Source organism: Gorilla gorilla, chromosome 16 (genome assembly GCF_029281585.2).
Source record: "Gorilla gorilla gorilla isolate KB3781 chromosome 16, NHGRI_mGorGor1-v2.1_pri, whole genome shotgun sequence".
Classification (NCBI taxonomy): Eukaryota; Metazoa; Chordata; class Mammalia; order Primates; family Hominidae; genus Gorilla; species Gorilla gorilla.
The window spans coordinates 58,011,465-58,027,959 of record NC_073240.2 but is presented as its reverse complement, the minus strand read 5'-3'; the positions used below and the strand labels follow the sequence as shown (position 1 = coordinate 58,027,959).

The window sequence follows — 16,495 nt, the reverse complement described above, 5'->3', positions numbered from 1 at the left end:
AACAGTAACAAATTGAATTTTCACTTATCTAAGTGATGATGCATCTGCTGAATTCTGATTTCCTTTTACTTCATCAGTATAAATAATTCTTTGATTTTTTTTAAAGCTCAACTATTAAAAAGTGTCTGATCATTATCTAAATAATAAATCTTAGAAATTTTACTTTTCCCTTAAGGAAAATCAGAATGGGTGCTAGATTTGTTTTGCAACAGAAACACCAGCAAATATTTTTACACTATAGAATAATACAAACTAAGTATTTTCTTACACGAACTTAAACATAATTAGCTTACAAAAGAAAAAATTTAACTGGCACACATAGCAAAAATATAAGCCTTTAAAAAAATGGCCTCAGACTAGACGAAGGCTTGAAGTCTGGAGTTTTTCATGTCAATGAAGTTAGCAGGAACTTTTTCTTTGTAACTTGATTCCCCTTGCAAATGGCCCTCATATATTTTCTGGAGAATTTGACTTTCACAGTTCTTATAGTTCTCTTTAACCCTTGCCCTCCTGGGCTCCCATGTCTTCCCTTTAATCTGCAGCTCCACATTCAAATGGCTCTGTCTACACATACAACAGGTGTATAAACAGTTCTTTGTCTGAGCCTAGAGCCTGTGCGGCCAGCCAGATAGGACTCGGTTTAATTGTTCACCTCGTTAGCATACAGCTGACAGGCTGCTGCTGTTAGGGGAGTAGCAGGGCAAGGCAAACCCCAAGGCCTGCTACCCTCCACGTTTCAATGATTATGAAGAGCTCCATTTCAGAATAAAAGGCCCATGCCATTAAATGACACCATCCTGCATACTCAATCTTCACAATCTATGTATGGCCTTACTTTTCTGGAAGCACCCAACAAGGGACTTGTTTTCATTTAATTTGGCCGATGGCTTTAGCATTCACAATGGAAAAATGTTAAATCTAATTAGTTGATGAATAAGAGGTCTTGTGAATTGAGGGACAAACTGAAAAACAGTATGAATTCCTCTTGATTTTGAATCGTATTCTAATAATTTGTACCATTCACTGAATACTAATGATTTAAATTAATCACTATTAATTTACAGATTGGTTAAAGGATCTTTAAATACTGTCTACTCCAAGATTTTGATTTATCTGAAGAGAGGTTTTACTAGAAACTTGGTAGTATTACATTTGTTACGATTCCTTTTACATATTTCCATAAATGTACATAACCTCTATGGCTTTCAAATTTTAAAAAAGTTGCCATTTTGAACAATTTTATATTTTAAAATGTTACCAAAACCCTTAAAAAAGCACTATAATGTCGTCTTAATAAAAATAAAAACTTAAAAAATTGCCCATTTAGGAAAAAATTACTTGCAGAAAGCAAAAGAGTGGTTAAAAGTAAAATCTTTCTATTCAGTTGAAACATAGACACATAATTGCTACCGTATTACAAACCCCATTACTAAAATTAAATACTGTCCAAATGGAAGATTAAAATGATTTCAAATTTATTTTGATAAATGACAAAAATGCCAAGATAATTTTGAATAAAATATTACCCTATTTGCCTATCAGTCTTTACTTAGTCTTAAGTCTCCTGTAACTAAGAAAAATATAGTTTCTCTAATTGCTTTAAAATTTAGAAAACAGACATGATTTATATTTTTAAATCATTATATAGGGTAGCCTTACACTTTACAATTTAACATTAGTTACTATGCTCTCATACAAGAATATGTCACTTCTTCAACCACCCCTTAACAACAAAAAACCCAAGCAATACCAAGAAATAACTAAGAGAAATACCTGTATTAAATTTTATCAGGACTTGTAACAATGAATCAAAAGATCTCACAAATGAAATTTTATCCTATGTCATGAGTAAGAAACTGTTTAGATCTGCATCAAGCTTCTTCCATTAGCACAAAATGCTTCGAATTTCATTTAGTTTTGGTTTGAAGTTGAAGTTACTATCTGACTGAGGAATAACCATACTTTTCATTAAAGAGAAAGGTGTTTTGATGGAGTTATCTTGTTGGGCCTAGGTACTTAGGTATTACGGCCATAAATCAATGGGATGTCGCTAACTTTATATTGCAGAGAGCTCTTTTTATTGCTCAAATGAAATTCACGATTCCCTTTTTTTTTTTAATTGATACAGGGTCTCACTTTGTCACTCAGGGTGAAGTATGGTGGTGTGATCATGGCTCGCTGCAGCCTTGAACTCCTGGCTCAAGTGATCCTCTCACCTCTTCCTCACAAGTACCTGGGATTACAGGCATGCGCCACTACATGTGGCTAAGATGAGGTCTCCCTATGTTGCCCAGGCTGGTCTTGAACTCCTAGGCTCAAGCAGTAGTCCCACCTTAGCCTCCCAAAGTGCTGGGATTACAGGTGTAAGCCACCATACATTGCTAAAATTCATGATTCCTTTTATTTTCAGTTTTCTACTAAAAAATTTTCCTTCTTCTCAGCAGTTTATTCTAAAAGTTTAGCCTTATGCTAAATAAATGGGAACAAAACTAAAGCCAAATGCTGACATTTCAATAGTTCTAAAAACTCTTGATTTCGCGCTTTAAAATTTAAATGATATATCAGTCTCAAATACTAATGAGAACAAGGAAATGCTCGGCCAAATGGTTACTGTGTCCGTGTAGACTTTACACTGCTAGTAACCTTGATCACTGACTTGTCTGTACTGCAGGCTGGGAGCTGACCTGTCTGTACCACTACATATATATATATACACTTTTTTTTTTTTAAGAGACAGGGTCTCACTCTGTTGTCCAGGCTCAACTGCAGTGGCGTGATCATGGCTCACTGCAGCCTCAAACTTCTGAGCTCCAGCAATCCTCCTGCCTCAGCCTCCTGAGTAGCTGGGACCACTGATGTATGCCACCATGCCCAGTTAATTAAAAAATTTTTTTTTTGTAGATACAGGTTCCTTACTTTGTTGTCCAGGTTGGTTTCAAACTCCTGCTTCTAGCAATCCATCGAGATTGGCCTCCCAAAGTGCTGAGATTACAGGTGTGAACCACCATGCCTGGCCTGTACCACTTTTATCCTGCCATCAACTCTTACTCTTCCACTACCAGTGTATCCTGGCTTGCCTCAAGTATTCCAATTACTTCAATAAAACTCTCAAACTACTCATTAACATAAGCCAAACGTTATAGGCTCCAAGAAAAAGAAAAACATGCTAACCCCATTATATCTACTTAGGTGCCAATTTATAAGCAGGAATTCCCAAGGTCTGGCCTGTAGCCAAATCTTGACCTATGTTTTTGTAAATAAAGGAGCTTGTTTTTGTAAATAAAGTTTTATTGGAATATAGCCGTGCCCATCTGTTTTCATATTGTCTATAGCTGCTTTCACATTACATTGTCAGAGTTAAGTAGTTGTGACAGAGACTATACAGTCTACAAAGCTGAAAATATTTACTCTCTGGCCCTTTATAGAAAAAGCATATCAAACCCTTTTCTAAATGCTAGGAGGAAGAGTGATATATTTAAACCCTACAATTAGGATGCTGCCCATTAGGATAAAGTTCCATTATAACAAAAATGTCATCTGAATGCTCTGTGGAGGTCCTGAAAATATCTACGTTTATCAGAATAATTCTATTCTCTGCAATAAACAAATGGAATAATGAAAGGCAAATGTTTTTGAAAGAAGCTGACCTCATGAATTCTATATGGTGGTACCAAATTGCTGATCAACAAGTATTTCTGTGATCACTTTGTAAGTCTGGCCATATAGCCTCCATTATTAGGAGCCCAAAACAAATACTAACTTATGTTAATGCAGAAAAAAATCGACAAACTTCTGGAAAGTTATAAGAGACCAAAAACAAGGTGGGGCGGGGTGGGGGTGGGGGTGGGGAATAGATTCCAGAATGTAAAACCACATTCTTTCTTAGTCATGATTAGTTAGGAGGATGTATTGTTGTGACAAGGGGACAATAAAAGCTGGAGATTAACTCTTGGAGACAGCTGGCAACAGTTGCAAAAACATGCCCCCAAAATCACACACTCTGAAAGAATATGAAGAGTTGATTCCATATAGGTGGGTGCTGAGCATGTAAATAAAGGGATCCCAGCAGTACTAATGGAAGTCCTCAGACACGGAAAAGAACCACCACGATAAGACAGTCTTCCTCAATAACATGCCTAAGACTCTGCGGGGATAGTCAGTGGCAGACTAATCTTCATTTCATTCCATCCTTTGGTCTTTTTGCTGAAGCTGAGAACTGAGGACTCAACAGCTAAAAGGCTTACTTCAGAAGGACAGGAGATGAATACTGACTCACCTAACAGTGTCAGATTTTGTCAGCTAGTAACTTTATATTTTGAGGCTAAGCCTGCCAGATACATCTTATCTCCACTACTAAAAGTACTAGTGATTGTGTCTGGATGAGATGAAGATAGCAGATGATTTCTGGCAGATTTTCCATAGCTCTGTACCCGCTGAGAAGGTGATAAGGACTGAAGAGAAGGCTGTGACAGACACACTGAACAACAGCTTGGGCTAGTTGCTGTGGCACTAATGTTGCAGCTCAGACTAAGCCAGACTCACTTCATGTCTCAGAAGACCATTTTTTCTAGACTAATTTGAGATTTTTTTTTTTTTTTCTTTTTAAGAATATCTCTGGCCGGGCGCAGTGGCTCACACCTGTAATCCCAGCACTTTGGGAGGCCAAGGTTGGCGGATCACAAGGTCAGGAGTTTGAGACCAGCCTGGCCAATATGGTGAAACCCCATCTCTACTAAAAACAGAAAAATTAGCCGGACGTGGTGGCGGGTGCCTATAATCCCAGCTATTCGGGAGGCTGAGGCAGGAGAATTGCTTAAATCTGGGAGGCAGAGGTTGCAGTGAGCCGAGATCACGGCACTGCACTCCAGCCTGGGCCACAGAGTGAGACTCCATCTCTAAAAACAAAACAAAACAAAAAACAACAACAAAAAAATACCTCTGGCAGACCTTCTGTTGTTGTTCTGAAGTGGGCAGTGCATTCCTTCAGCATATAGTAGGAGCTACTTTCTTAGTTATAAGTTTTAGGGTGCCATCCAATGAAAGAGTTTTTCCCTCTAACAGTCTTCTAAAATGCACTAGGTTTCTAGGTGGCTTTGGAGGACTAGATTTTGATAAGTCTCCCTTTCTATTATGGAATATCTGAAATTGGTAAAAAAACAACTTTTTCAACACAGAAGTTCCATTTTATGCAAACTCCAACTGGGAGGAGCCAGATATATAATAAATACTGTAGCTGGTAAGTTGGAATAGGAGCAGTAAGCTAGTAAAAGTGAAGAATTAAAAAATCATTAAGAGGTAAGGAATAAGAACTGCAAATGTTGCTGCTGAGACTAACTTAAAATTCAAGAATATTGATTTTTAAGTCATGCTTCTAAATAAGGATAAATAGTATTTCAACAAATTATTAAGTTATTCTGCATTCATATTTGTAACAAATTCCTTTTATTATACCATTAAAATTATTTCATTACTATTACCAGCAGTGATAACAATACCCTCTCATATTTTTTTCTTTCTTTCTTTCTTTTTTTTTTTTTTTTTTTTTTTGAGACAGGGTCTTGCTCTATTGCCTAGGCTGGAGTGCAGTAGCATGAACATGGCTCACTGCAGCCTTGACCTCCTGGGATCAAGAGATCCTCCCACCTAAGCCTTCCATGTAGCTGGGACCACAGGTGCATGCCACTGTGCCAGACTAATTTTTTTTTATTTTTTGTAGAGATGAGGGTCTCACTTTGTTGCCCAGACTAGTCTTGGAACTCCAACCAATCCTCCCGCCTTGGCCTCCCAAAGTGCTGAGATTACAGGTGTGGGCCATCTGACACTTCCCCATTTTACTAGTTTAATAACTTACATATGTTTTGACACTTATTAGCTTATCAATAGCAATAAAAAGTACTTTAAAAGGAGACTGATTTTCAAGATTTCCTGACAACACACACAAACACAAAACAGGTATCTAATGTTACCCATGCTGCCGAAAATACAGTTCTCACAAAATAGGCAGCCTTGTATGACGTTTACTTCAGAGGCTCAAAAATGAGTGTATGTATGTGTAAGATATGTGAGTGTGAAAATCTGGAACCAATCCTATCTTACAGAATACAAGCCTTCAGCATTTGGGGCAACTAATTATTTTGATGATAGGTAAGTTTTTAGCCTTCATCACATGGCTTATAGCTAAAAATCTGCTTCGTAGAAGAACATTTCACAGCATGCAATGAACCTTAAAAACCATGCCATAAACATGCAAACACATGGTATAAGTTTAAAATAGCAGGTTCAAAAAGAACTTCATTTCTTTAAAAGATAATTTGGATAAAAAATAATGTAAGATGGTAAACACATAATTTTTGATGTGTATGGCTGTAGAACGAACACCCCCTTTAAAAATTATCATATTTTTTTAAAAGATGGACTGAGTTCTTAAAAATTCTCTTTGTGGATTAATCTAAAATTGTTTCCTTTATTTATTACTGAAATTACAGCCATTCTTAAAACTACCTCCCCCGCAGTTTGGGAATAAAGTTTAAATTTGGATCTGTATAAATTACAGTTTCACATTCTTTCTACCACTGAAGGCTGGTTCTAAATTACAATAAACAACTTTTCTAGATCAGAACTCTTGCTATTCAGATTTCTTATGCACTATTTCAAGGCAAAAACTGCTGTGCCAATTATTACACATCTGGAAAAAAATCCAAGTTTAAGCTAAAAATGATCTTTGTAGAAAGCTTATGCTTTTTGCACAAGGTCACAGGAAGATTTTATGGACTAATACTTAGCCAATACTTTACTGCCAAAGACAGTAAAGAAAATTCTGAAAAGTCAGTCTTTACCTTCCTTTCAGAAAGATCCTCTTCCCAAAGATTTCATTAAAGACATTTAGGACAAGAATCTTTAGGGTTTACTACAAAAAAGATGAGCATGATTTTACCATTGAAGTTGATCGACTGCTTGCAACAAGGCTTGATCCTCCATAGTTTGAATTGAGGCTTCCAATTGGCGCATTATGGGATGGTCCCAATAAACTGTGTATATCACTGTGACCAGCAGGCAAACTGGTGGAAGGTCCCACAGCATGGTTCCGCAGCACATGGATTGCATCATCCAGTCTGTCTAAACGATCCTCCATTCGAGACTGCTGTATGGATTAAAAAAAAACATGGTGGTTATTGCTGGCATCTGTTAGATTCATTAACTGCTATGTTTCCTACTATGTGATATGTGGAAGATAGCAAGTGAAATGCAGTATCAAGTGGCTTCAAAAGCAACCACCTGAACTATAAATCAACAACAAAAAAAGGCTGTATGTATGTAGATTATGCTAAATTTTCAAAGCTTCAGAAACAAATCACTGCTTTATAAAATGAATTTACCAAACTACCATGAGGTTATTTCTTTTAGCTTCTACAAAAAATGAAGGATACTATGTCATTTCTCAATAAGAGTTGCTAAAAAAAAAAAAAAAGTACAACCTATACTTTAATACTGATCTTTGAATGATGGCAATTTGGGGGAAGGGACCTCAAATCCAGTAAGTTTAAGTTTTAATTTTGTCTTAAGTATATAAAGCACATGTAACTTATATGGTGAACATATCCAGATATGTTCTTTGACAAAACTAAATAAATGGTATTGTCTGTCTGTGGATACACACATGCCCCATACACAAACATATTAGAATTAAAAAAATCAAAAGCACATGCCAGTAGAGCTGTTTTAAAAAGGATCACTTTCAACAACATAAGAGACAAAAGTATTCCTATATACTGTGATAAAAACTGAAACAGTCAATTGTTTGATTTTTAAAGACGGGAGTCTGTACAGCTTAAAGATTTTAAATGAATAGTGGGAAGTATAATTAATTGAAACACAAAAAAGGCACCATCTAAAAGAAATAGTACCTCACAGACATCCTTTAAGAAGGACATTGCATCTTGCAAATGCTCGTGAAGTTGCTGCTCAACTCGATTTTTCTGGCAAAGTCAAGACAGAACAGGAGGCAAAGCACAGGTTAAGATTAACTCCAAAAGAGATGAGGAAATAGCTGATATGCATGTCAGCATAACATGTTAGTAAAGTTAACGCCAAGACTTGCGAGATCTATTTTATTAAGATATGAAAAGGCTGGGATTCAACAGGGAAGTTACAAGGTTAGCATCTAAACAGCACACATTGCTTACAATTGCTTGCAAAATATATGAGAAGCAAACGTTCCTTCAATTTAAAATGTTTTGTTAGTCACAGAAAAAGAATGTTTCTCTTTGCAACCTGGAATTACGAATAAGAGCATGACTTAGCATTCCATCAAATCATCTTTATTTTGTTTTTATTATACCGTGTAATTCCGGGTTACAAATATAAGTATACAAAAGCAACAGTAGTCAACATTCTCCCACAAATTCTTCACGCTCAAATACCTAGAAGGTTCCTTTACTGCCTTGTTAAATAATGTTTTGCTTGTATAATTTGCACAATACACTTTTTTTCCATAAGAAAACATGGGAAATAATACTTTCATGACAAAAAACACTGGTATTCACTTAAAATTTTTAATGGAAATGTAATAAACCACACACAGTATTATGAGAAAGGGTAAAATACAAAAGGGTAAAATTTTGCATTGCTGGATTAAATTTTCTTGCTTTTACTTGTCTTTTTAAAAAAAGTTTCCCTTTATATGTAGACACAGAAGCATAGAAAGATTAAGCCCTAGATTTGTCAAAGAAACAAAAATCCTCATAACACAATTTTAACATCAGCTGTCCTGACACCAGAAGCCTGATGTCCCAAAGAACAGATGGCAAAAGGCATACCCAATGTGTCTTATATTGTTCAACTGAATCAGCCATTTGTTAGCAAAGAATTCATGTGCAATGCTAGCCTACTGTTTCTTTATTGTTATGCCAGATTGACTAAAAACAAACAAACTCTAAGCTATCAGATAAAACTGATGTATAAGAGGCTCTTACCAGGGAGTGGAGTGAGTTTTCATAGCTTGGGGATGAAGGTGCTTGCCCTCCAGGTCTTGGCCACTGACTGGTACCTGTTAAAACCCAAAAGTACCCACACACCTGAGTTAACTCAGCGATCTTGATAATGTTGTGAAGGAAAGGGTAAAGATACTCAATAACTAAATAAATTTACATGAATATTTTTGGTTGGCCTTCAGCATAGTATTGGCTACTTATAAGCCCAACACATTTTAAAAAATCTTTCATTATTAATAAAAAAAAGTGGGGTGCTGAGAAAACAGAAAAAAAACCCTGTAATTTTAAATACAGCTACCTTTATGTTTGCACATTCTTTAGACTTAGTCCACATGCCTATGTATCTTGAGAAAATGCACTTATAATGTACACACTTTTAAAATTCTGTCCCCCTTCCTATAGCATTGTACAGAAATTTTGATAATACTATTAATGACTACATTATTATTTCCCTTATTCTCTACACCTAGTCTGTTTTTTGGGTTTTGTTTTTTCTTTTTTTTTCTTTTTTTTTGAGATGGAGTCTCACTGTCGCCCAGGCTGGAGCGCAGTGGCACGATCTTGGCTCACTGCAACCTCCACCTCCTGAGTTCAAGCGATTCTCCTGCCTCTGCCTCCCGAGTAGCTGGGATCACAAGTGTGTGCCACCATGTTGGCTAATTTTTTTTCTTTTTTTTTTTTGAGATGGCATCTTGCTCTGTTACCTGGGCTGGAGTGCATTGGTACAATCTTGACTCACTGCAACCTCTACCTCCCAGGTTCAAGCGATTCTCCTGCCTCAGCCTCCCAAGTAGCTGGGATTACAGGCACACACCACCACGCCAAGCTAATTTTTGTATTTGCAGTAGAGACAATGTTTCACTACGTTGGCCAGGCTGGTCTCGAACTCCTGACCTTAAGTGATCCACCCACCTCAGCCTCACAAAGTGGTGGAATTACAGGTGCGAGCCATTGTGCCTGGCTTCTACACCTAATTTGCTTAGCCACTATTATTTCACTGCTAGACATTTTGGTTGTTGCCACTCGGCTATTATGAACAGTGATATAGTAAACATTACTCTTGAGTTTTTTCCCCCCAGGGGGAAGGATGTTTTGAGGATAAGTAGCATTTCTGAATCATAAGGGTATAAATATATTAACGTAAGGACAAATTGCCTTACTAAGGGGTAATAGTAACTGACAGTGCCTTTAGCAATACACAGATGAATGAATTTCCCATGACTGTAAATGATCTTGGGGTCATCTATTAAAAAATTTCCCAAAATAGTTTATACCAAATACATTAATTAGGAAAATGTTATAAAAACTTGTTAGATGTTGTTTAGCCTTTGATGTTAGAAAGGTATAAATCTAATTTAAAAAATAAAGATAGAAAAAGAAAAGATACAAGTTCAGAGTATAAAGAATGAAAAAAAAGAAGCATAAAAAAATAATTCATCCATATGTTAGAGAGAAGGCAATGTTTTAATGGTCTTGCGAAAATACCTTTAAAAGGAAAAAGACAAAAACAACTGATCAAAATCTTCATTATTTCACGATTGTGCATCTGAAAATAAGTCATTTACAGAAAATAATAAAGACTAAATATATTTTTGTTCTTAATAAAAGCTTCAGTGACAATTTGAATTATATTAGAAATCAAAGTTGGAAGTTGAAGGTTTAATTTGTCTCACACTAGAACCTTTTATTGCAGGTCAATTTGCCGTACTTAAGAAGCTAATGTGACACTACAATTTATTTGCTATCTTAGAAAAACTTGAGGTAAATTAGAACTATTATAGTTCATTTTAGCCGAACAAGACTATTTAATTATGAAACAATGTAGTAAGTGTATTCATCAATTATACACATTTTGCAAGTTGAAAAGTTGGATACAGATTCTTCATAACCTGATTAGATTTCACAGTTAATTATATGCATACTGTTATAATTACATAAATATACTTTAAATACTAAAATTGTGAGAAAAAATATGCACTTCAGTTAATTTTTTTTTTTTTACTTACGAGCAAATTATAAACAAATTATTTTAAGGACCATTAAAGCCTTCCTGCTAGACATACAAATGTAATCATAAATCAACTACAAACAAATTATGGACAATCTAAAATTGCTCATTGAAACAAAAGCTTGTGGGCTAATTTTATAATTAAAAGGCAGAATTAATCAACCAGAAAATCTCAATAACTGACTATATGAAAAATATATAAAAACAACCAGCCAACACCTTACTGCTGATTTCAGTGCATTACTGCTTTCTAAGCACTGATGCAGAATTATGAATTTTAGGTGACCAGGTTAATCATAATCAATTTTGAAAAATACCTTTAATTATTAAAAAAGAATTTATCTTAATGTTGGTAATATTTTACTTTTCAATCATTTTTTTCTACTCCTTCTGTAAGCCCCCCGTAATAGGAGCCTGATCATCAAATTACTGACTTTGTGTGCAATATTAACATGTTTTACGTTCAAATGCCTCAGAATTGTCAGCATGCATCTGCTTTTGCAAAACAGGCAGTTTTTGTGATTGTTCATTAGCTTAATATTGAGGAATCAAGATGTGCACACTGAATTACCTGGGTATTAAATCATCTACATAATTTTTGGTGCTATTAAAAAAACTGTACAAAGGTCTATCTTCAATGTGTAATTCATTAAACTGGAAAAAAATATACATACACTTAAACTTATTTTGTTTGTATTACAGACTGGCCCGTTCCAGTGTAATGCACTTTGTTAAAGCATGCTGAAGTCAGGTAACTGACTTAACACCAGGCAATCTGACAGGTAATAAAAATAAGTAGCTCATTGATTAGCTGAAACTGAGAATTTCTCTTTCTCTCCTTATTATTTTTTTCTGTGAAAGCTCTGAAGATTACTGAGTACTACAATTATTGAACTTTTATTCATTTATATTCCAGAAGGAGGTAATGAAAGGCAAAGGATGACTTTGCTTGTCTGCCTTCCAAGCTCCCTTAGTAAACTTATTCTCTTACTGCAAATGCTCATCTTTTCCTAAATAACAACTGTAGTAAACAAAGCTATTCCTCTCTTCTATCTTGTGGCCAGAGCACTGATTTTGTTCACAAGGGGTGTGGGAGGTGGGTCTGTCCTTTCCTAATAGGAACCAGGAGAGAGCAATTCTATTCTTAGCCCCAGGGATAAATCCAGATGCTAAGATAAACATGGTGGCACCATTTCTCTTGCAAGCAACTGCATTAGGCCCAGTGCTGGCCAATAAGACGTAAGGGGAAATCTGTTTAAGAGGCTTCTGGAAAAGGATCCTTAAAATAATTTTTAAAAGACTCTCAAAAGAAAGAGATGGGATACTGAACTTGAGTTGGAAGACATGAGTCCAGTCGTCTGGTCTCAAAATGGAGGTAAAACCGCTACCTGGTGGCCCTCAGCCCAACTGCAGCCGTTGCCACCACTGTGGGGGTGGGGTGGTGGGGGAGAAGGGCCATGATTCAAAGGAACCAGAGCTTTTGCAAAAACTTTTTATTGGTGGTCTGAGCTTTAAAACTACAGATGATAGTTTAAGAGACATTTTGAGAAATGGGGCACACTCACAGATTGTGTGGTAATGAGACCCCAAAAAACACGTTCCAGGGGCTTTGCTTTTGTGACTTACTCTTGTGTTGAAGAGGTGGAGGCAGCAAGGTGTGCTAGACCACACAAGGCTGATAGGTGTGTAGTGGGACCAAAGAGAGCTGTTTCTATAGAGGATTCTGTAAAGTCTGGTGCCCATCTAACAGCGAGGAAAATTTTTGTTGGTGGTATTAAAGAAGAAACAGAAGAATATAATTTGAGAGACTACTTTGAAAAGTATGGCAAGATTGAAACCGCAGAAGTTATGGAAGACAGGCAGAGTGGAAAAAAGACAGGATTTGCTTTTATAACTTTTGATGATCATGATACAGTTGATAAAATTGTTGTTCAGAAATACCACAGTATTAATGGGCATAACTGTGAAGTAAAAAAGGCCCTTTCTAAACAAGAGATGTAGTCTGCTGGATGACAGAGGTCATAGAGGTAGATCCGGCAATTTTATTATGGAGGAAACTTTGGAGGTGGTAGAGGTAGTTTTGGCTGTGGTGGAAACTCTGATGGAAGAGGAGGCTATGGTGGTGAAGGTGGTGGCAGCAGAGGTAGTTATGGACGAGGTGATGGTGGATATAATGGTTTTGGAGGTGATGGTGGCAACTATGGTGGTAGTCCTGGTTACAGTAGTAGAGGGGGCTATGATGGTGATGGACCAAGGATATGGTGGTGGTGGTGGAGTGACGGTAGAGTGAAGGAGGAAATTTTGGCGGTGGTAACTATGGTGGTGGTGGGAACTATAATGATTTCGGAAATTATAGTGAACAACAGCAATCAAACTATGAACCCATGAAAGGGGGCACTTTTGGTGGAAGAAGCTCAGGCATTCCCCATGGTGGTGAAAGTGGTGGATATGGTAGCAGAAGGTTCTAAAAACAGTAGAAAAGGGCTACAGTTCTTAGCAGGAGAGAGAACGAGGAGTTGTCAGGAAAGCTGTAGGTTACTTTGAGACAGTTGTCCGAAAGGCATTAGAGGAACTGTAAAAATCTGCCACAGAAAGAACAATGATCCATAGTCAGAAAAGTTACTGCAGCTGAAACAGGAAACCATTCTTGTTCGGGACTGTCAGAGCCAGTTTGCAAAAAGTGCAGCTACTGACTAATGCAATGTAGTGTCAGTAAGATGTATATTCCTGAGGTCTTTCATCTGTTGTAGCTTCGTCTTTTTCTTTTCACTACATCAGGTATATTGCCCTGTAAACTGTGGTAGTGGTACTGGGAATAAAAAATTAGGGAATTTTTAACTTTAAAAAAAAAAAGAGAGAGATGGTCTTTTTTCATCTACTGGAGATTATGTCTGCATGTAGTACCCTGAACTGCTGTCTTGCTACCAGCCTGAGGAAGAACTGCAAAGTAGAGCAGGAGCCCTGACATAGGGGGCCAGGACCTCACAACACAAGATAATAAATCCTCTTACTGTTCACACTAGCTGAGACAAGAGTTTCTTCTCATTTTAGCCTAAAGCATCCTAACTGATACAATATCTCAGAACTTTCCTTCTAAGCACTCTCTATGTAGAAATGTATGCTCTTGACCTGAAAAGTTCCCAAGGAAAACACTGGGGATTTAAAGAATGATGGCCTTAGAAGCTGCTTATGTGGCCCTGCACCTGTGTATCTATCTTTAAAAGACCTGTGCTAAGTCTAACTGATGCTCAAAAGCATAAGGAATAGGGCAAGTGTGGACAATTCTACTCACAGAGTGGGTAGAATTTTTTTATTCTAGATAATAGGCCATTGCCACACAAGATGCAAAATAATGTCCACATATTTATATAGGAGCTCTGGTTTGCTCTGTTCTTTTCCTTTTTTTTTCCCTTTGACAGTGAATATTTTATCACACAGTGCTTTCCTTTCTTCTTTCTATCTCATCTCTGACCTGCAATGGGTGGGTAAGGGTGTGTGTGTGTAGATAAGAACCACAGACACAGGAGCCAGGAGAGATGCACCTGCCTAAAATCAGTCTTTGATTTGCTGTTTCAACACAAGTATGTGAAAGTATTTTTCTTTGATTATGACTGCTGAATTAAAAAGAAGACTTCATTACATAATTCAACAGCCCAGATTTTCATTAACAACCTGAATTAAAGAGAAAAAGACAGCATCGCCCATTAAATATCAAATAAAGATGAAGGAGGAAATGTAAGATTTTACTTGTGACCACTAGTTTTTTGGAAAATGTCTAAATCTTGGATTCTGCATTTCACTGATGACCCTTCATAGATGCTGAGCTCTGCCATGGCCTGCCTTCCTACTCAGTGTTCATTAAAAGCAAAGGATACTTTGGCAGCTATCTTACTACACAGACAAGGAGAGGTAGTGGGAATGCTGATATGGAAACCTCGGATGAGAAAGTTAAACAAGCTGTAGCAAAAATGACATTGATAATTTTAGTAGAACTGTGCAAAGAGGGTGAGTAGGGTTAGAGTTACATCATTCTTCCTGTAATTTCAGCTCTGCTAAACAACATCTTTAAGTCAATGGGTCTTTCATAGTCTTGTCTATGTGCGGAACAGCTGTTTAACTTTTACTAGACAGCTGAAGCCCTGGTGTCTGAGAGAGTGGCAGAACCTGCTAATAGCTGAAAGCAGCTGCCAGCAGTTCATCATCCCCAAACCGGAATGCTTCTTAGTAGAGCCACAAGGCTAATACACAAAGCATAGGTGATGGCCAGGGCCACAATGCAAAAAGGCTTAACAACAACAACAAAACACAAAACTGCATGGACTTAACTAATGGCTTGATTAGGAAAACAGAATTATTTCCCCAACTGTTGTTGGAGGAATATGGTAACTTTACCCAGTTGCCAAATGCCTTTTCCTCAAAACAATCTAACATATTTTTTCTTCAGCAAGGCTTTTCTCCAAACACTGCTCAGAAAAATACAGTTCGAGTTTTAAAATTATAGCTTAAAAGATATTAAACATTTTTATATACTTATATTTATTCCTAAGAAATAAAAAAAAATCCCATTTACAATAACATCAATCATGTCTCCACAAATTTATACTGTAGGATAGTATTTAGAACTTGTCTAAACTAACATAAAAAATATTAAGAAAAAAAAAACATGGGGGCCAGGCGCAGTGGGTGACGCCTGTAATCCTAGCACTTCAGGAGAAGGATGAAGCAGGTGGATCACTTGAGGTCAGGAGTTCGAGACATGCCTGGCCAACATGGTGAAACTCCATCTCTACAAAAAAATAGAAAAATTAGCCGGGCGTGGTGGCAGACGCCTGTAATCCCAGCTACTCGGGAAGCTGAGGCAGGAGAATCCCTTGAGTCCAGGAGGTGGAGGTGGCAGTAAGCCGAGATTATGCCACTGCACTCCAGCCTGGGCAACAGAGTGAGACTCCATCTCGAACAAAACAAAAACAAATGTGAACCACTTATCTCCACTAACAATATTCATCCACCTTCACAGAGAGTTTTTTTCCTTGGCAGAAAAACCACATCATTCCCAAGAATTTTTTTATCTATGTGAAATAACTTAGTTGACCTAAAAATAAAAACAGACTATCTAGCAGAAATAGTCATTCATCTTTGAATCTTACCCGTAGTACATGACAAGTGTGGAGAAGAAGGAGGAAGTTACATGTACTTTTAAATAGATTAATCTTGTTTATTTTACATGCTATCTTATAAAAACCATTTTTTGGGGGGTGGGTATGGTGGCTGACACCTGTAATCCCAGCATTTTGGGGGGCCAAGGTGGGAGGATTGCTTGAGCTCAGGAGTTCAAGACTAGGCTGGGCAACATAATGAGACCCAGTCTCTACAAAAAGTAAAAAAATTAGCTTGGCACGGTGGCATACACCTGTATTCCCAGTTACTCAGGAGGCTGAGGTGGAAGGATCATTTGAGCCCAGGAGTTGGAGGCTGCAGTGGGCCGAAACCATACCAC

The 16,495-nt window shown here is 37.1% G+C and overlaps 1 protein-coding gene and 1 pseudogene across 19 annotated transcripts in view; one reads left to right on the top strand and one right to left on the bottom strand.

Moving 5' to 3' along the window:
- The window catches only part of TCF12 (transcription factor 12), a 368,210-nt gene that overhangs the window by 28,207 nt on the left and 323,508 nt on the right, over nucleotides 1–16,495 (bottom strand). For 10 of the 19 annotated variants that reach the window (XM_055364030.2, XM_063699019.1, XM_004056242.5 and 7 more), the window contains 2 exons: nucleotides 8,973–9,046; nucleotides 6,935–7,141 (listed from right to left, as the gene is read on the bottom strand). In XM_055364030.2, the coding sequence (XP_055220005.1) occupies nucleotides 6,935–7,141; nucleotides 8,973–9,046 (281 nt within the window). Of the gene's footprint in view, nucleotides 1–6,934; nucleotides 7,142–7,904; nucleotides 7,977–8,972; nucleotides 9,047–16,495 lie in introns of all 19 variants that reach the window. The other 9 variants (XM_055364027.2, XM_055364029.2, XM_004056243.4 and 6 more) reach the window with 1 other exon arrangement.
- On the top strand, nucleotides 12,368–13,584 carry LOC101134090 (heterogeneous nuclear ribonucleoprotein A3-like; annotated as a pseudogene).